General features: G+C 42.4%; 1 protein-coding gene across 1 annotated transcript in view; it reads right to left on the bottom strand.

The window, feature by feature from the left end:
• Positions 1 to 19,964, bottom strand: part of HEXB (hexosaminidase subunit beta) — a 30,022-nt gene extending 10,058 nt beyond the window's left edge. Inside the window, exons 1-6 of the mRNA XM_030798554.1 lie at positions 19,564 to 19,964; positions 15,849 to 15,994; positions 11,668 to 11,733; positions 8,690 to 8,736; positions 8,323 to 8,433; positions 114 to 215 (exon numbers count right to left, since the gene is read on the bottom strand). Of these exons, the coding sequence (XP_030654414.1) occupies positions 114 to 215; positions 8,323 to 8,433; positions 8,690 to 8,736; positions 11,668 to 11,733; positions 15,849 to 15,994; positions 19,564 to 19,862 (771 nt within the window). The 5' untranslated portion in view covers positions 19,863 to 19,964. The remainder of the gene's footprint in view (positions 1 to 113; positions 216 to 8,322; positions 8,434 to 8,689; positions 8,737 to 11,667; positions 11,734 to 15,848; positions 15,995 to 19,563) is intronic.
• Between the last annotated feature and the right edge of the window lie 1,294 nt (positions 19,965 to 21,258).

The raw sequence follows: 21,258 nt of genomic DNA, 5'->3' as shown, positions 1-21,258 counted from the left end.
CTTCTGATTTTTACACTTTGATTCTATCCATAAGAACAAACATTTAAGCTACAAACTTGTAATGAAACTATACCCAACGTTTTTGTAGACAGAGTACAATACAATTTACTCACTTTATTGCTTAACTCAGGAAAAGCGATGCTCTGATATGGGAAAGACTGGTCATCAACCATGTGCCAGTGAAGAACATTAAACTTATTAAAAGCCATGGCATCCTGCAAGCAAACATATTTAAAAATTATACACTGCAGACACCATATACAATCCATATTACCTATCTACATTTGGAATTGCTTCCAATATGTCTGCTTCCTTTAAAACTAATTTTTTTTTTTTTTTTTGGGGGGGGGACAGGGTCTCACTCCATTGCCCAGGCTGCAGTACAGTGGCATGATCTTGGCTCACTGCAGCCTTGACCTCCCAGTCTCAAGTGATCCTCCCACTTCAGCCTCCTGAGTAGCTAGGACTACAGGTGGGCACCACCATGCCCATGTCATTTTTGTATTTTTTGTCGAAACAGGATTTTGCCATGTTGCCCAGGCTGGTCTGAAACTCCTGGGCTCAAGCCAACCACCCACCTCGGCCTCCCAAAGTGCTGGGATTACAGGCATGAGCCACCACACCTGGCTAAAATTTATTTTTCAGCAAAGAAAGAATGAGAAGAAATAGAAATTCTTCATCATATATACTTCACATGACACATCAGTATACAAAAAGCCTCTGGAGATGTTGTATTTATTCTAGACAGTTGTAACTTTGCTCTGTGGGAGAAGAGCAGGCTTATAAATTCCCAATATGTAGCGGTCTGCCAAGAATGCAAAATGGTTCTTGGCTGCCACTGTGTTTGGAAACAGAGCAAAGGAATAATGGAGCATTCATTTAAGTACCAGGACTTATAATTCCCACAGTTCTGAAATTTAAGTCCCAACCAAGAATTTCATTGCAAACTCAATACAATTCTCCCAGAGAAATTTTTGGGCAAATTGAGTTATTAATTTTATGTATACTCTAGAGGAATAACCAATATAATATTTATATAAAATACAAACACTATTTTTAAAAGATGAAAAACAGTAAGGGAGAAGATTTGTCCAACAAGGTCATCAAAACTTAAAGACTCTTCATCAAGGCTGAAGGGATTTGGCTGATGGAGTTAGGAAATCTTTTACATACAAGGGGATTGTGCAGATAAATATATTGAGGATAAAAGGAGGATTTTCACTCTCAGAGAAGGGAGCCAGAAATATAGGTGTTAATTGGAATTGAGCTTATTAATACAAACTCATGGGTTTTAACATAGACCAGGGGTTGGCAAACATTTTACATAAAGGGCTAGACAGTAAATATTTTGGCTTTGCAAGCCATAGAGTTTGTTACAGCTACTCCACTCTGCAATTGTAGAGACAATATGTAAACAAACTGTGCATGGCTATATTCCTGTAAACTTTATTTGTGAGGCCAGACACGGTGGCTCACACCTGTAACCCCAGTACTTTGCGAGGCTGAGGCAGGAAGATCGCTTGGGCCCAGGAGTTTGAGACCAGCCTGTATGACATAGTGAGACCCTATCTCTACTAAAAAATTTTTAAGAAATTAGCTGGTCATTGTGACACATGCCTATAGTCCCAGCCATTCTGGAGGCTGAGGTGGGAGGATTGCTTGAGCCTGGGAGGTTGAGACTGCCATAACCTGAGCTCATACCTCTGCACTCCAGCCTGGAGGTGACAGCGAGACCAAAACCCCACGTTTGTGAAAATAGATGGTGAACTGGATTTGGCCTTTGGGGTATAGTTTGCCAACTCCTGATATAAACAGATATAGAAATAGGGAAAGATGTGTGTGTATTCATACAAATGTATACATACATAGGTACACACATGTTTTCTAGCTCTCTCTGCTCAGAGGGTCTACAAGCAATGACATCCTAGTAGCAATGAGCACACCTAGAGCCTAGATATTGGTTTCAAAATGTTGTTGACCACTAAAAGGGTTCCTTGAAGAAAAGTCTAAGGACACAGAAAAGACTGGGACAGGAAAGACAGGCCTGGAACATCATGTGCCAAAAAGTAAGAAAATGCTCCAAAATTAAAGGGAACCTGCAAGAGATGTAAGAGGCAACTTGAAGGACTTCCAGTGACCAAAACTGGGATACTTTGGCTATTAAACAAGGAAAGTGGCTGGGCACAGTGGCTCACGCCTGTAATCCCAGCACTTTGGGAGGCCAAGGCAGGTGGACCACCTGAGGCTAGGAGCTGGGGACCAGCCTGGCCAACATGGTGAAACCCTATCTCTACTAAAAATACAAAAATTAGCTGGGCGTGGTGGCAGATGCCTGTAACCCCAGCTACTCAGCAGGCTGAGGCAGGAGAATCGCTTGAACCCGGGAGGCAGAGGTTGCAGTGAGCTGAGACCGCGCCATTGCACTCCAGCCTGGGCGACGAGCGAAACTCTGTCTCAAACAAACAAACGAAAAAACAGGAAAAGTAACAGATCACAATCCTGAATAACATAGTAACTCATGAGTCCACACTGAGAAAAATAACGAATACTTAAATAAAAGAGAAGGGATTGCTCTACCTTACACTGAAATGCCAAGTAATAAATGATAGAAGGAATGATGGAATTAGAAGCATCACCACTCAGTAGCCACCTTAGTAATAACTGATTTAGGCAAGAACCATCTGTGGATGCTAAAACTAGTGAGTGAACGCTGGATGAAGAATGGGATTTTACACGGTCTCAAGATTTCTTCCCACAAGATACTTAATTACTTAAGTACAAAATGCTTTTTAAGCTGGGCGCGGTGGCTCACGCTTGTAATCCCAGCACTTTGGGAGGCCTAGGCGGGCGGATCATGAGGTCAGGAGATCGAGACCACGGTGAAACCCCCTCTCTACTAAAAATACAAAAAAAAATTAGCCGGCGAGGTGGCGGGCGCCTGTAATCCCAGCTACTCGGAGAGGCTGAGGCAGGAGAATGGTGTGAACCCGGGAGGTGGAGCTTGCAGTGAGCCAAGATTGTGCCACTGCACTCCAGCCTGGGCGACAGAGCGAGACTCTGTCTCAAAAAAAAAAAAAAAAAAAAAAAAAAAAAAAATGCTTTTAAATTAACATCACAGTGGAGAAACCTGGCAGATGATATCTTAGGCAAGTTATAACTGAATAATACCAGAAATGAAATAAGACACTGTGTCACCTGATAAGCACTGAGAAGAACACAGCATCATTTCTGCTTTATTCCTGCCAAAAAGGCGTAACTGAATCTTATCTTCTGGGAAATGGACAAGCTAAGGCATACTCTACAAAGCAACTGGCCTATACTCTTCAAAAATGTCATGGTCTTAAAAGACAAGGAAAGATAGTCAGTTGCAGATTAATGGTGGTGAAAGAGACATACAAGTAAATGGAACACCTGATTTTGGATGGGACGTGGAACCTATAAAAGACATTGTTGGAACAATCGAAATTTGAATGGGGTCTGCGTATTAGATGCAGTATTGGGTCAATGTCCTGAGTTTGATGGTTGTACTGAAGTTATTAAATGTCCTTTTTTAACGAAATTCATCCAGAAATATTAAGGGGGTATTGATGCATCATATGTGCCCATGAGGTTTAGAAAACGTATTTTTAGAGAGGGAGAATAAAGCAAATATATAGCTTAAATAAATTTAATATTTAATAAATACAATAAAAATTTTAAATTGGAGTATCTGGGTAAAGAGTATATAGGAGTTCTTTGCACACTATTTACAACTTTTCCCTAAGTTTAAGACTTCAAAATACAAACAAAAACAAAAATAAAAACTGCTAAAGCTATAGAAATTAAAACCACATGTACTGGCCCAAGAAGATAAACTAGTAAAGATTATGACTTCAGAAAGTAACTTCTGTATTTATCGCAATTTAGTATTTAATAATTATAACTGAATTTAGTATTTAGTAATTGTCATTGAAAGCAATAGGCAATTGTAGATTGCTCAGAAATGAGGGGATTACTGCCTAACCATTTGGAAAGTAAAATTAAAATGCCTAATAGGTTTGATACACTAAAGTAAATTCTAATAGAATCAAGAATTTAATAAGAAAAAGTATAATAATACTAAAATAAAATTTAAGAGGTTATTTTTATATTTATATCCTTGTTGTAGAGAAGGATTCTCAGCATACTTCCCAAAGCCAAAAATGATAGAAAGGATAACATTGAAATATACTACTCCTTTAAAAAACTTGTGGCTGGGCATAGTGGCTGATGCCTGTAATCCCAGCACTTTGAGAGGCCAAGGCAGGTGGATCGCCTGAGCTCAGGAGTTTAAGACCAACCTGGGAAATGTGGCAAAACCCCATCTCTTTAAAAAAAAAAAAAAAAGTTAGCAGGGTTCTTTGCTAAAAAATAAGAATAAAAAAACTTCGCCAGGCATGGGGGCTCACGCTTGTAATCCCAGCACTTCGGGAAGCTGAGGAAGGTAGATCACCTGAGGTCAGGGGTTCAAGATCAGCCTGGCCAACATAGTAAAACCCTGCCTCTACTAAAAATATAAAAATTAGCCAGGCATGATGGCGGGCACCTGTAATCCCAGCTACTTAGGAGGCTGAGGCAGGAGAATCTCTTGAATCCGAGAGGCAGAGGTTGCAGTGAGCTGAGACCGCACCATTGCACTCCAACCTGTGCAACAAGAGCAAAACTCTGTCTCAACAAATAAATAAATAAATAAATAAAAATGTAAATGTCTACAGGCATTATAAAGTTATTAAAACAAATTTAGAAATTTAGAAAAAATTCACAACAACATACGATGGGTAAGTATATAATATAAATCTAAGGTGGAGTGTGGTGGCTCATGCCTATAATCCCAACGCTTTGGGAGGCCAAGGTGGAAGGATCACTTGACACCAGGAGTTTGAGGCTAGCCTGGGCATTATGGTGAGACCCTAACTCTACACAAATTTTTTTAAAATATAAAAAATTTAAATTAATAATTTTAAAAATAAGATACATATATCAAATACAAAAGTATCAGTGGCACAATCTATAGACAAATATAACATTAAAACATTAAACCAATAAAGAAGGTATTCACATTCTAGATGACAAAATAAACATAGAAAATAAACTTACAGCTGGGCACAGTGGCTCATGCCTGTAATCCTGCACTTTGAGAGGCCGAGGTGGGCAGATTGCCTGAGCTCAGGAGTTTGAGACCAGCCTGGGCAACATGGCAAAACCCTGTCTCTACTAAAAATACAAAAAATTAGCCGCGTGTGGTGGTGCATGCCTGTAATCTCAGCTACTCAGGAGGCTGAGGTCCAAGAATCGCTTGAACCCAGGAGGCAGAGATTACAGTGAGCCAAGATCATGCCACTGCACTCCAGTCTGGGCGACAGAGCAAGACCGTCTCAAAAAAAAAAAAAAAAAAAAGGAAAATTAGAGTTTATAACATAAAATATACAAATAACTAATATGTAAAAAAAAAAAAAAAAGGCTTATATTCACTAAAAAGCAAGGAAGTGCACATTAAAACAAGGAGATATATTTTATCATTAGATCAGCAACAAACATGGCAAAGATGTACCACACAGTTGGCCAAGCATATGTGGCTATGACTGACCTGTCTAGAAGGCAGCCTGACAGTATATACCAAAAGTTAAAATGTACCAAAAAATAAAATATATACATCTTAAGCCCAGAAATTCACTTCTAAGAATTTATCCTCCAGAAATAATCTTAACAAGTGTACAAATATATATGTATAAAAGAACACTGCAGTAGTATTTATGATAATAGTTAATTAACTTAGATGTCCATCAGCACGAGACTAAATAAAATGAAATTCAAGTGTTAAAAGGGTAGCAAAGGCCAGGTGTGGTGGCTCACATCTGTAGTCCCATCATTTTGGGAGGCCAAGGCAGGCAAATCACTTGAGCTGAGGAGTTCAAGATCAGCCTGACCAACATGGTGAAACCCCATCTCTACTAAAAATACAAAAACTAGCCGGGTGTGGTGGTGGGCACCTGTAATCCCAGCTACTCGAGAGACAGAGGCAAGAGAATTGCTTGAACTCAGGAGGCGAAGGTTGCAGTGAGCCGAGATTGTGCCAACTGCACTCCAGCCTGGGTAACAGAGCGAGACTCCGTCTCACAAAAAAAATAAAAGGGGGGGGAGTGTGGGGGGTAGCAAAAGTACGGTCTCATTTAAGTTTTTTAAAAAGTCACACTGTGTATGTTAATATATTCATTTTGTTTGTTTTGAGATGGAGTCTCGCTCTGTTGCCCAGGCTGGAGCGCAGTGGCGTAATCTTGGCTTACTCCAACCTCCCTCTCCCAGGTTCAAACGATTTTGTGCCTCAGCCTCCCAAGTAGGTGGAATTACAGGCGTGCACCACCACGCCTGGCTAATTTTTTGTATTTTTAGTAGAGACGGGTTTCATCATGGTGGTCAGGCTGGTCTCAAACTCCTGACCTTAAATGATCTACCTGCCTCCACCTCCCAAAGTGCTGAGATTACAGGCGTGAGCCACCGTACCCTGCCTAATATATTCATTTTTTAAGTCTAAAATGAGACAAGTAGGACATAAAAATGTATGTCAATCTTTGGCAAATGAAATTATGGGATGACTGCCTATTTTATGCATATTTATATTGTTTAAACTTTTTACACTAAGCATCTATTTCTTAAAAGTGACAAGAGTGTCTTTTGGAGAAAAAATTCAGAGTATTAATGTAAATGTAAAAATAATTTTTAGGCCAGGCGTGGTGGCTCACGCCTGTAATCCCAGCACTTTGGGAGGCTGAGGCAGGCGGATCACAAGGTCAAGTGATTGAGAACATCCTGGCCAACATGGTGAAACCCTGTCTCTACTAAAAATACAAAAATTAGCTGGGTGTGGTGGCAGGCACCTGTAATCCCAGCTACTCAGGAGGCTGAGGCAGGAGAATTGCTTGAATCCGGGAGGCGGAGGTTGCAGTGAGCCAAGATTGCGCCACTGCCCTCCAGCCTGGCGACAGAGCGAGACTTCAACTAAAATAATAATAATTAATAATAATAATAATAATAATAATAACTACTTTTGGCTGGGCTCGGTGGCTCACACCTGTAATCCCAGCACTTTGGGAAGCTGAGGCAGGCAGATCACCTGAGGTCAGGAGTTGAGACCAGCCTCAACATGGAGAAACCCCGTCTATACTAAAAATACAAAATTAGCCCAGTGTGGTGGTGCATGCCTGTAATCCCAGCTACTCGGGAGGCTGAGGCAGGAGAATTGCTTGAATGTGGGAAGCAGAGGTTGCGGTGAGCTGAGATCGTGCCATTGCACTCCAGCCTGGGCAACAAGAGCGAAACTCTGTTTCAAAAAATAAATAAATAAATAATCATAATTTTTAAATAGTATAGTGTCATAATGATCAAGTGAAGGTGCAAAAAAACATGGGAGGAAACCTCCCCACCCCTACAAATTGGGAAGTGATGGTGGGGATTAACCAATAAAAAAAAGCCCATAGGAGGAAACAGTTACTGTCAACCTTCTTCCTAACCCATACCACCCCTGAGGTTCCATATTCCTTTGGAATAGTTCCCTAGGTATAAAGGAGTTCCCGGACTCCTTTCTAATGCCACTTACAAAAAAAGTAAGAGGAGGTCACAAAATTTAAAGGGCACTAACTAGAAGTATGGTGTGGCCATGTATTCCTTTTTGTTTTTTGTTTTTTTTTTGAGACGGAGTCTTGCTCTGTCGCCCAGGCTGGAGTGCAGTGGTGTGATCTCGGCTCACTGCAACCTCCACTGGGGAGGGTTCACACAATTCTCCTGTCTCAGCCTCCCTAGTAGCTGGGACTACAGGCGCACGCTACCACGCCTGGCTAATTTTTGTATTTTTAGTAGAGATGGGGTTTGGCCATGTTGGCCAGGCTGGTCTCGAACTCCTGACCTCAGGTGATCCACCTGCCTCGGCCTCCCAAAGTGTTGGGATTACAAGTGTAAGCCACCGCACCCGGGTGGTCATATATTCCTAACAAAAAGTCTAGACACATGATTTGACAAATGGGAGTATATGTAAGGGGCCAATGGGCAGTGTTTAAACTGTCTTTCTCTTAACAGTCTTGGCTAAATACATGTTATACGTGGCTCTTGCAGTGAAAACAGGCGGGTGATTCTCAAGGGGACCTCCACATCACAGCTGAGGAAATACACTTCCCTAGGGACTGAGGAAAGAATGCCCAGTGCTTATACAAATTCCCTTGTTCCAACCTACGCAATAGTAACTAACAAAGTTACAACATACAGGAGACATCTTCAGAATAGACAACGGATTAGAATGAAGTAATTACTTACGAGAGTTTTGAGAATAATCTTAACTGGAAGATAATGTCTGGATGTATCAATCAAAATTCCTCTGTGAGAAAACCTTGGAGAATCAATAATGGTGGATTCATTGATGGTGAACTATGACAAAATACAATTTTGATTTGGTTTTAGAATTTTCTGTTGTCTTGAACTCAGTGAAGACTACATCTATTTATAAAAGCATTTCATAAAATATTAATTTAGAACAACAAAAATGTATGAAATTTACATTTACCGGCTAAGATAAATATCTGGGGAAATGAAACCTTCAGGAAGCAATAGCTAAACAGGTTACATTTTTTTCTATTAGTAATTTGTCTAACAATTTTTAGTAACATATAATAATCATACTTACAGTTCCATAAGAATCTTGATAAACTAACTGGCTAAAGGTCTCTAAACCTGAGGAAAGCAAAATTTATTGCATTAATTTATAAATCAACAAATTGAGATGATAAAAGTTATATCATTCAAACAGACTCATAACCAGGTAAGGCAAATATAATTGAATATAGTGTTATATCTCTATCCTCTAAAATATATTGTTATACCTACACCCTCTACCATAATTTCTAAAATCAAAGCCAAATTAAAAAACAAAATCCATTGCACTTCTCTACTCATCTAATAAAAGTGCTTTACTTCATCGTACCCATACCCTTGTTTCAATATACACAAAAGAATAGTAATTTAATAAAATACCAGTTCCTTAATAAATTTATAGCATCATGAGAAAGAATTTTTATAATCAAATATAGTCACTTTTAGAAGGTACCTAAATGTAACAGGGAAAAATGGCTGGAAAAGCCATGAAACTATAAATAAAGGCCAATTTACAATATACAGCATTTTACTTATAGCTGCAAAGACTACCTTCTGAACATTTTTTACTCCAGTGGATTATCTCCTTAATATACTAGTTGACAGGCTAATTCTTCTAACTGGCCTTGACTTTATTCAGAGTCCTCATTTTAGCTGACAGCTATGCAGCCAGGGAATTTTTAACCTGAGAACAATTCAGTCATCTTTGCTACGCCTTCCTCTCCCCCCAACCTCGTCAAGTACAGGTTCATGCTGGGAAGAATAACTCTGAAAGTTTCCGTTAAGTGACATTACATTCAATAATGATCAGTTTAGAGTACATTACTCTGAAAGTCTGATGGTAAACAGAAAATACGGACTTCTTGGACTAGAAATCTAGTCACCGCATACTCGCAAGAGTGGTTTTTTCTTTTCTTTTTTCTTTTTGAGACTGAGTCTTGCTTTGTCACCCAGGACGGAGTGCAGTGGCGTGATCTCGGCTCATTGTAACCTCCGCCTCCCGGGTTCAAGTACTTCTCCTGCCTCAGGCTCCCAAGTAGCTGGGACTACAAGTGTGCACCACCATGCCCGGCTAATTTTTGTATTTTTAGTAGAGATGGGGTTTCACTGTGTTGACCAGGCTGGTCTCCAACTCCTGACCTCAAGTGATCCACCTGCCTCGGCCTCCCAAAGTGCTGGGATTAGAGGCGTGAGCCACCGTGCCCAGCCTTGCTACAGTTCTTTGTTTTGGTATGGATCAGAACAAACATCAATAAGCGTCTCGGCTGGGCATGGTGGCTCACGCCTGTAATCCCAGCACTTTGGGAGGCAGAGGCAGGTGGATCATGAGGTCAGGAGATCGAGACCATCCTGTCTAACACGGTGAAACCCTGTCTCTACTAAAAATACAAAAAATTAGCCGGGCGTGGTGGCAGGTGCCTGTAGTACCAGCTACTCGGGAGGCTGAGGCAGGAGAATGGCATGAACCTGGGAGGCGGAGCTTGCAGTGAGCTGAGATTTCACCACTGCACTCCAGCCTGGGCAACACAGCAAGACTCTGTCTCAAAAAAAAAAAAAAAAGCATCTCTTCTCCTTAGCAGACACAGACACGACAGGCAGATTGGACTAATAAAAGCTTAAAATGACTAATATTATACATAAATAAAATTACATTTGTAGTAAATAGATATTTTCATATTCTATTTTGAATAAAATTATAATCTTCTTATGGTATAAAAATATATAGCATAACAATGATTATTTTAGGTAACACTCTATCTGAGTCAAATTCCAAATCTTTATTTATTTTGTTTTTTGAGATGGAGTCTCGCTCTGTCGCCCAGGCTGGAATGCAGTGGTGCCAGCTCAGCTCATCCCAAGTAGTTGGGATTACAGGCATGTGCCACCATGCCTGGCTAATTTTTTTTTTTGTATTTTTAGTAGAGATGGAGTTTCACCGTGTTGGCCAGTCTAGTCTCGAACTCCTGACCTCAAGTGATCCGCCTGCCTCAACCTCCCAAAGTGGCGGGATTACAGGTGTGAGTGACTATGACCAACCCCAAGCCTTTATTTTAATGACTAAATTTGGTTAGTTCATACTTTCTTAAATTCCCTTTCTAAAAACTCTGCTATTTGGAAGTCAGTACAGTATCTTATCTGCCTAGAAAGAAAGGTAAAAGAAACTTTTGTACAGCAAATGTCCTGATGTCAAACTTTGAAGTTCAGACCCTGAAATTCTCAGGAAAAGCTTTTCAAGTTACTCCCTGCCCACTGCCTCTAACCAACTCTATAGCATATTTGCCTTTTGACACTGTTCCTTATACAAACTTAGTTATGTTTCTAAAACCCACAGGAATTTAAAATTAGGGAAGAGAGATGCTTGCTTCTGAAGTCAACAGAAGCGATAGCTGAAACAAAATTCCCTAATCAGGACAGGTTGGGGCCATGTGTGGTGCTATAAACATTACAGTCCCAAGAGCATCAATGAATTACAGCACTGTAGGAATGTAATAACCTTCAAACATTTTTTGGGAGGTCAAATGAGTTTTCTCCCATGCTGTATTATTTGTATTTTTTTGAGACAGGGGTCTTGCTCTGTTGCCCAGCCTGGAATGCAGTGGTGTGATCTAGGCTCGCTGCAGCCTCAACGTCCTGGACTCAAGCAATCCTCTCACCTCAGCCTCCACAGTAGCTGGGACTATAGGTCCACGCCACTATGCCTGGCTAATTTGTGTACTTTTTGTAGAGATGGAGTTGCACCATGTTGCCCAGGCTGGTCTCAGACTCCTGAGCTCAGGCAATCATCACCCACCTCAGCCTCTCGAAGTGCTGGGATTACAGGCGTGAGCCACTGTGCTGACCTCTTCCATGCTTTATGTAGCACATGTTCAATGGAAATCATTTTGGAACTACATAACAAAGCATTCTGTAAAGGATCCAAGGCAGCAAAGTTTTGCTGTGCTTGATTTCACAAAGCACCAACTGAAAATTTTCCTTTACTGGAAAGTAACAATGAAACTGCATGAAACCTACCTCGTAATGCTCCCCAAACTCTGTTGGCCTTAAGGACAGCCACTGGTTCTTTCACAAGTAAAGTATCTGTATTGAGGATTTAAAATCACACACATACTTTTGTTAATCCCTCAATGACACACAATAAGTTTCCTAAACATGTCATTGATATTTCTGGACTATTATTTTCTCCCAAGCACATGACCTATTTCTCTAACTGCCTCCTGTACATATCCATTTGGATGTCCTGCAGATTCCTTCGACTCCACATGCCCCAACAGAACTCTTCCCTCCCTCCTCCGCACACTTCAACCTGCTGGTCTTCTGTGTTCCTCATTTCAGTGAGTCACAGCACCACCATCCAGTCACTTGAGTCACTCAGAACGGGAATTTGGGTGTCATCTCCATGTTTCGTCATTTTCCCAAGAGAGTTAGTCTCTCCAACTTCTCCTCAACAGAGTAGGGTCCTAGTTAAGCTCAGAGTTTAGTTCAAACTGCAAACATTCCTCAGTTCCTACTAATCCTTGCTAACGCCCTAGGTGTCAGTCAAATCTATTCCCCTTAAGGCCAGAGAGTATCTACACTCTTTTGCCTTCAGAATTTTCTACTTGCCCTGTACCCACCTTCCCTCAGTATCATCCAAATCTGCCTTAAGACTTACTCTCCAAATCCCTTTAGCTTAGTTCAGCTTTGTCCCCCTCAATAAAAATAATTCAGCTTTGTCCCACTCAATTAAAAGTTCACATCATCCAGAATGGGACTCCAGTTAGCTGCTTCTGGTGAGAGGCTAATCTCAATCTTTGAAGCACACTCTAAGGTTGGCCCAATAGTCATTTAGTCTTTTAGAGAGGTCTGGAGTGGAATCAACCACATAGTAAAACCACAGATGGTAAAGAGATTGAAAGCTAAAGGGTATTACAGCTTTGGACTTTGCCGCAGCAAAGACACTGACAGGCTGGAGGTTAATGATTTCATACTGTGTCCTCTGGGCTGGTTTATCACCTTCTACCACCACCACCATTCAGATGCTCACAGAATAGTTAGCTGCAGGTAGGCAAAACTGCTCTGTCAGTAGTGTGAGCATCTCAGGTGATAGTCTTCTGACAAGATAGCCTTTTCCATTAGATAACCACACTCCATTAGATGAGTTAGCCAATGCCAGGCTAAGAACTATATTGCTATTTATGAGCCTAGTCTAATTATGTTTCCTCTACATCTATAGCAAATTCTTGTGTTGTTGTTGAGACAGAGTCTCACTGTGCTGCCCAGGCTGGAGTGGAGTGGCACGATCACGGTTCATTGCAGCCTCGACCTCCCAAGTAGCTGGGACTGTAGGCATGTGCCACCATGCCTGGCTAATTTTTCCTTTTTTTTTTTTTTTTTGGTAGAGACACGGTTTTGCCGTGTTGCCCAGGCTGGTCTTGAACTCCTGGGCTCAAGCCATCTACCGGCCTCAGCCTCTCAAAGTGTTGTGATTACAGGTGTCAGCTACGGTACCCAGCCTGTATCAAATTCTTAATCAGCTACCTAGAGCTCACTGCTCCATTGGTCGCTGTTTAAAAACATTTTTTTTTTGCCACATTCTAGTTTTGAGATCTTCCAGAAATAGCACAGAGTCACCTAAAAAACATTAATATATCAAGTATATATAATATACTTGATACCAATTATTTTCTAATAGCTGACAACTGGCTGATATTAAAAAGGACTGTAATTCAACTCAGTGGAAAATACATATAACAATTAGAAATTTGGTTTTCTAAATATATGGACACATAGCTACAGAATCTCCATTTTTACTTCACAACCAAGTTATTAGCGTTAACAATGATCACTTCCCTGAGGTGTGAAAGGAATTATATCATTGACTTTTCAGTTAGCCCATTCTGTATCTTTTTGCACCGTAAATACATTTGTTTTGGAGGGTGAATATACCAATGACATATCTATATATTCTGTTTAAAAGCAATACAATATAGATAAGGCTAAAATCTCCTTTGAGATACTCACCCAACTCCCTCTACCTTCCTCAGAGGAAATACTTATTGGGCATTTTCTTAGGCTTGACATAGATGTACATGGAAGGAGAAAATATAGTATTGCTTTATGCGTGTGTTCCTGCATGTGTGTTGACATATAAACAGGGTCCACCTCTACACATAATTATACAGCTTCCTTTGTTCAACTCAGCAGTTTGTCAGTTCTCCATGTGTGTTCTCAGTCATACTGCTTCTTTATTCTTAACTGCTGTGATCATACTGTTTAGTATAGATTGACAAGATGTATTTAGCCATTCCTCTATTGATGGACATTGAGTTTTATTGACAATTCTTCACATTACAGGCAAACTGCATCAAACATCCTTGATTTATGTGTCCATTTGTCTGCAGTAAAAACTAGTCCACTTTTCAGGGCATGCATATTTTTATTTTTAATAAATAGTGGTGCTTTAACATGTGTCACCTCCTCCAACATGTCCTCCCACTCTGGACATTTGATATCTTGTTATTTCCATTCATATGTGTTACTTTTATCATCATCATCAACTAGTTTAAAGACTAAAAACTAGTTTATTCTTCAGCTGAAAATTTCACAATCACCTTGTCTCAAGAAACTTCCCTTTCAGAATAAAGAGGGTTTGCAGAACTGACTGAAAGATAAGCTATGACTCTCTAGTCTCGATACATTTCATTTTGTGGAATTTACAATCTGTTATCTGTATTGCCAATGGACAGCAAAGATTCCTTGGCAACATAATGACCATTTCCATCTCAATTCAGGTTGCAAAACCTGCTTCACATGGTGTCTGAGTAATGAGTATCAATTGAAATGATACCTGATGTTGGTGAATTTTCCTATTTCTCTTCTAAGAACAGCTACAGAATTGAAGAGAAAGAAAGCTTTCTTTCAAAGAGATGTATTATTGAGAAATCTCATCTAAACCAGCAGGATGAAGACATGTACTTAACTGTGAGGCAGTCTGGGGGTAATGGAGTTGCTCTTTTCTCTAAATTTGTGGCATCCTTTTTTTTTCTTTTTTTTTTTGAGACGGTCTCACTCTCCCCCAGGCTGGAGTGCAGCGGCATGATCCCAGCTCACTGCAACCTCTGCCTCCTGGGTTCAAGTGATTCTCCTGCCTCAGCCTCCTGAGTAGCTGGGATTACAGGTACGCACCAACATGCTTGGCTAACTTTTTGTATTTTTTAGTAGAGATGCAGTTTCACCATACTGGCCAGGCTGGTCTTGAACTCCTGGCCTCAAGTGATCCACCCACCTCGGCCTCCCAAAGTGCTGGGATTACAGGTGAGCTACAGCATCCGGCTTCTGTGTTTACACTCAGTTCCCCTGTCTGCTCTTTCTTGCACAAATCTTATATTACACATGTCCTTATACTGCCCTTCTTTGATTCCTTGGTGCAATTCCACATTATTCTCAGGCAGTATACCCTATAGAAAAGGCACGTCCACTTATTTGTTCTAAAACAATTTGGGAAAAGCCCTAGAGAATAACGTTTTAGGCAACAATGAGGACAAAATCATACAGCTAAATGTTGATTATATTGTCAATCAAATGAAACTGCTGTACCCACCCTCTCCCCCAGCTCTGCATTATCTTTGTGTAAAATTAGATTATAAATAGAGATCATGGATACAGATATTTTCAAAGACAAAAGTTAAGAAATTACCTAGATGTCCAAAAGAGATTAGTCAAGTCAGCTCATCCATAGTGACAGAACATTATTCAGCCATTGAAAATGATATCACAGAAAACTAGTGAAATTCATGTTTAATTTAAAATGTATTTTGTAAAAAAGCATGATATAAAAGTACAATAAAAATACAAGAAGCACATGTACAGAATTACTGCCATTTTCATGTCAATGCTTATGTTTGTATTTATGTCTATGTAAAATGTTTACATGTTTTACTCTGCAAAAAAATACACCTAAAATGACAGTGATTAATTCTGTCTGCTGGGATTATGAGTGGTTTATTTCTTCTGCACTTACTGTATTCACAAATTTTCCATGAAGACTATATACTACTTTTATAATCAGACTTTAAAGGTTATTTTTAAAATAAGAATCATAAACTCACTGGTTGAGAACTCACAGTGGTTCCTAGCATGGAGCCAGTTTTTGGCACTTAAGCCCGTCAGCGAGCACCTGGGATATAATACACTCACACTGCATAGGTACTTACAAGACTCATCTGAAGATATGTTGGGGAAAGCATCACACTCTGACTGAAGGGTGATTGAGACAAAAAGTTGCTGAAGCTGGGTTCTAGCCTGGAATTCAGCAGGTTCATGATGCCACTTGTAGAAACCAAAAATATAGCCATGATATCTGTTTGAGAAATAAATGTAAACACATTTTAAAAGGATTTTAGCCAAATTTTTAAAACAGATGTGCTAGTAACACTGTAGTTAACTCCTCAAATCTATGCTGCCCATTGTAAGTCCAACTAGAGATTCTCACCCCAGGCTGTACATTAGAATCACTTGGGAAGTTTTTTGAAAATCCCAATGTCCATGCCTTCAGACTCAGAATCTATGAGAATGGGATTCAGGCATGGGAATTTTAAACGCTTCCCCACACTCTGAAGTGACATATGAAGCCCCTGTTAAGAACCAGTAATGAAACCATCATGGTAATCCATCACTCTTGGGAATGAAAAACCAATTCTGACCAGTGATAGGATGTGGGGGTTAGGAGGAGTTCTTTTGAGCAAATCACAAGAAAGTTTTCTCTGTAAGTGAGAGCTGGACTAGTTGCCACTAAAGTGGACAGAGCAGAGATGGAAAGAATATGGATCCCTGGTAACACTGTTTAGCCACTCAGTCTACTTGCCCTAAATTCATCCCTACTTTTCAACATCCTAATGTGTGACATAAGTTTTCTTATTGTTTGAACCAGATCGAGTCAGGGTTCCTGTTACCTTCCTACAAAAGTATCCTAGCTTATATATAAAGCCCCAAAAGAAGGTCCAGAATTCTCACCAGAGCCTTTAAAATTTACTTTTTGTTGGCCAGGCACAGTGGCTCATGCCTGTAATCCCAGCACTTTGGGAGGCCGAGGCGGGAGGATCATGAGGTCAGGAGTTCAAGACCAGCCCGGCCAACATAGTGAAACGAAAAATACACAGTCTCTACTAAAAATACAAACAATCAGCTGGGTATGGTGGCGGGTGCCTGTAATCCCAGCTACTCGGGAGGCTGAGGCAGGAGAATCGCTTGAACCCGGGAGGCGAAGGTTGCAGCAGTGAGCCAAGATCGCACCACTGCACTCCAGCTTGGGTGACAGAACGAGACTCCATCTCAAAAAAAAAAAAAAAAAAAAAAAAGTTCCTTTTGTTGGTATCCAGAAATCACAGAATATTAAATAAAAATGTAAAGGCATTAAATAAAAAAGATCAGATAGGCTTCAGAGCAATTGTTTTTGGTATCCAAAAATCAGAATATTAAATAAAAATGTAAAGGCACTAAATAAAAAATATCAGTAGGCTTCAGGGCAATTGTTTAAGTAATATTTTACAGATTTTGGTAAGCCAGAAGGTTATATATGCTACTTATGTGTAAGGATGTTTTATGCTTTTTCGCAGAAGAGGTCGGAAAATTCTGACATGTTTGGAAGTGTATGAAGTGTATGGAAGTTAACCAATGAGAGAATGCAATGGATGTAGGTGTTGAGGGCCCTCCTCATAGGAAAACCTTGGCAGATTAAAAAGGAAATTAAGACCACCGAAATACATACTTACAAAAGGTTAAGATGGTAAATTTTAGGTTATGTGTATTTTTTCCATAATTAAAATTTTTTTAAAAAAGAAATTAAAGCTGCCGGCAGCTTTGAGATCAGAGTTGGAAGCTGGCTTAGAACCTTGACCCTAGGTAGTAAAATTCTAACAGAAAACTCAAAGGGCTGTGAGGCAGTATGTCAAAGGTATGTGGGTTAGTTTAGCCTTCCAGGAAATGAAAGAGTGAAGCTATTTGTTTATTTTTAAAAATGAGCATGTGATGAATGCTGTTCTAGAAGCTAAAGAAGCAGCTATGCATCTAACAGCCAAACTTTCTGCCTGCAAAAAGCATTCTGTTTCAAAGCAGGGTTTGTGATACAACCTGGGCTCTGCAGAGACAGGGGCTATGCGATTCTGAACAATCCGGGGCCTAGGCCATGTCGCACTTTCTGAACACTCCCATATTTCCAAATCTTTCCAACTCCACTGTGGTTTTACTCTGAGATAGCTGCTGCCCCTCCTGAGTTCCTAGAATGCTCACATGCATGCCTTCAAGTCTTAGCCATAAGGGCCAACACATTTTATGACCTGCTTCCTGATAATGCCAGGCATAATTAATGGCTGCTTCACTCAGCGGCCATGAATTAGGCACTCTTCAACTAATCACCCGCACCTGCCGTGAAATACCAAGCCTGGCCTTCAAACCATCTCAGCTGATTGAAGTCCTGGTTATCTACCTGTTGTTAACTTACATCACCCATGCTTTCTTGTCACAGTCAGTTCAGCGTATTACCAAGTCCTTGTTTTACTTAGCAGTATGACACAGAAGGAAAATCCAATTCTACAAGCTGAACTCCAAGGCAAATATAATAAGGGTGTTTGTTTTTAAAAGATTTCCAACCCTAGTCATGATCTTCCGAGACAACCTGCATGTACTTTCCATGCAATCTTTCTGAATATCCCAATGCAACCAAACACTTTGGTTCTACAACTTAACCCCACTCCGGCCTTAGCAGATAGGATACCAAAGGCTCATTAGTGTGTGTGTCTAAAATAGAGACCGATAATACCCATTTAGTTGTACAAAACAGAAGGAAACCGTGAGCCTTCTGACTGTAGAGAATGAACCATTTCTGCCATCAGCATCTTGGGCCTCTGCAGCTTGAGCCTAGGCACCTGTCCTATCTGGGGTCAGAACACATTACTCAGTTAGTTTTGCATTCCCTCCCCACCTGTTCAGTGTCCTGCAAGCACACTTAAGCTCTATAGTATCCACTAGGTACAGCGATAGGCTTGGGGAATGCCAGGAGGCAGTACGGTCAGCACCAAATTACAGTTCTGCAGGGCACGATATGCCTTCAGGACAGTCCCACCTACACAGGTCTCATACTGAGGGGACAGTGTGTGGCTTCTTCAAACATCTCCCCAGGGGAACCTGCCTTGTCTATGGTGTAATTGGTTGACTCCCATGACAAAACTCACCCTGTCTGCAGCCAAAGGGTGAGAGAGACAGAGGCGCTATCTAGGGGTCTGTAAAAGAGGAAGCAAGGAGAGCAGGCACATGATTGGTGTTGAGAAACAAAGTTTGATACGGCCTAACCACTGACCGCAGAAATGTAGTTAGAGGCAAATATGTCACATTTTATATGGAAGAGATTTTAGGAGAGAGGGGAGTTTTAGGCAGTGCTCGGAACTGAGGACTTCTGCCATTTGAGTTGTTACCAGGAGATGTGAGGAGAGGTAAGGGGGCGAAACTGGCCTATAAATGACAGTCAGCTTTGGAGAATTCCTTGTCCATCAAGAGAGCTTGTCTAAGCCCTTCGGGTAACTTATCCCTTTGAACGTCCTTCAAATAAGGAGCTGTCACTTTCCTCCCCAGCTCCAGAGCTGTCCGGTGTCCCCTCCATCCATGTCATTTGCCCAACAAGGCCTCAGAGCAACCTCCCTCTTCCACTTAGTATCCGGCTCTCAAACCAGGGCTCCTGAGCACCCAAGGTGTCCCTTAAGAAGCAGGAGGAGGGTGGGGGCAAGAGCGTGGCTTCAGTCCATTTGGCGCTGGGCAGATCGCCTGCCCGCTCCGGGGCGGTTTCCTCGTCTGCGCAGTGGGGTCTGCACAGCGCCCCGGGGTGGTCCGCCTCTCCCCTCCCCCAGGACACCTCCCGGCCGGGCCGGGAGCGCTCACCGCCGAAACGCTTCCTCCAGCAGGGTGCAGGAGGGGCCCGCCGTGGAATTGGGGCTATGGCTGATGTAGAAGTTCTCCGGCGCGAGATGCAGCAGGTTCGGGGTCATCTTCACCGAGAGCGGCAGGGGCCACAGCGCCGGTCCCGGCTTGGCCGGAACGCCCGGGGCCCGAGCCGCCTCCGCCACCTGCACCACCAGCGCCACCTGAGTCAGCAGCGCCAATATCGCCGCCAGCAGTGTCGCCAACAGCAGCGCCAGCAGCATGGGCGGCCGGGGCAGCCCCAGCCCGCACAGCTCCATGGCCGCTCGGTCTGCCGAGCCGGAGCCTCGGGACCCGACTTCCCGCCCGGCCAGAGTCGGAGGAAGCGCGGCCGCGGGTGAGTCACCGAGTCAGATGACTGCGCGCCCCGCCCCCGACTCCGCCTCCAGTCCCAGGCGCGCCCTCGCCTATCCCGCCCTGCCCAGGCCACCTCGAGAATTCGCTCCAGGGGTGCCCTCGGGTAGGAGCAGAGCCCAGACAGCAACCTCAAACACGGGATGGCTAAAGTAGGAAAAATTCCCGGTGCTGGCCGTACGTGGTGGCTCACGCCTGTAGCCCCAGCACTTTGGGAGGCCGAGGCGGGCGGATCACCCGAGGTCAGGAATTCAAGATCAGCCTGGCCAACATGGTGAAACCCCGACTCTACAAAAACACAAAAATTAGCCCAGCATGATGGCGGGTGCCTGTAGTCCCAGCTACTCAGGAGGCTGAGGCAGGAGAATCTCTTGAACCCGGGAGGCAGAGGTTGCAGTGAGTCGAGATGGCGCCACTGCACTCCATCCAGCCTGGGTGACAGAGCAAGACTCCGTCTCAAAAAAAAAAAAAAAAAGAAAGAAAAAGAAAAAGGCCCAGTGCACAGGCTCGGGGCTCGGGTCGCCGCTCACGCTGGCAACGCGGGCGCTCTCCTTTGGGTCCCTGGCTTCGGTGAAGCTGGAGAAGCCAAGCCTGGGGAGCACCTTTCTCCTCTCAGCCCAACCACCAGATAACCGAGATGAGAGCTGAGTTTATTTGCTCCTAAGTCTAGGCTTTTCTGTAACGGCACTTCAGCTGTGGTCAATTAAGCCTTCCCATCCAAACTCCCTGGGGCAGAGCGTGCCCAAGAAATCCTGAGAGAGAACGTCTTGGCTCACCTGTGTCGGTCCCGATATAAAGGATCCCAACTGACAAGTGAGATTTCATAACCCATCCCTAAGGAAGAGCCAGTGAAGTCACATGACCAACACGGACTGGAGATGCCAAAGGGAGAAGAGGTGTTCTCTTACCAGAAGGAAAAAACGCTAGACAGACCAAAACCACAGATCTGCTATATAAGTATTCTGAAAATGAGGGTGGAAGAGCTTTAAGGAAAGACTTCAAAGAAATGTAATGATTAGGCCGGGTGTGGCGGCTCACGCCTGAAATCCCAGCATTTTGGGAGGCGAAGGAGGGCGGATCACAAGTTCAGGAGTTCGAGACCAGCCTGGCCACCAAAGTGAAACCCCATTTCTATTAAAAATACAAAAATCAGTCGGGCGTGGTGGCGGGCGCCTGTAATCCCAGCTACTCAGGAGTCTGAGGCAGGAGAATCGCTTGAAACCGGAAGGTGGAAGTTTCAGTGAGCCGAAATCACACCACTGCACTCCAGCCTGGGCAACAAGAACAGAACTCCATCTCAAA

The sequence above is a fragment of the Nomascus leucogenys genome, chromosome 18 (assembly GCF_006542625.1).
Source record: "Nomascus leucogenys isolate Asia chromosome 18, Asia_NLE_v1, whole genome shotgun sequence".
NCBI lineage: Eukaryota > Metazoa > Chordata > Mammalia > Primates > Hylobatidae > Nomascus > Nomascus leucogenys.
The sequence above is the reverse complement of the archived record's forward strand: the minus strand, read 5'-3'. Positions and strand labels throughout refer to the sequence as shown.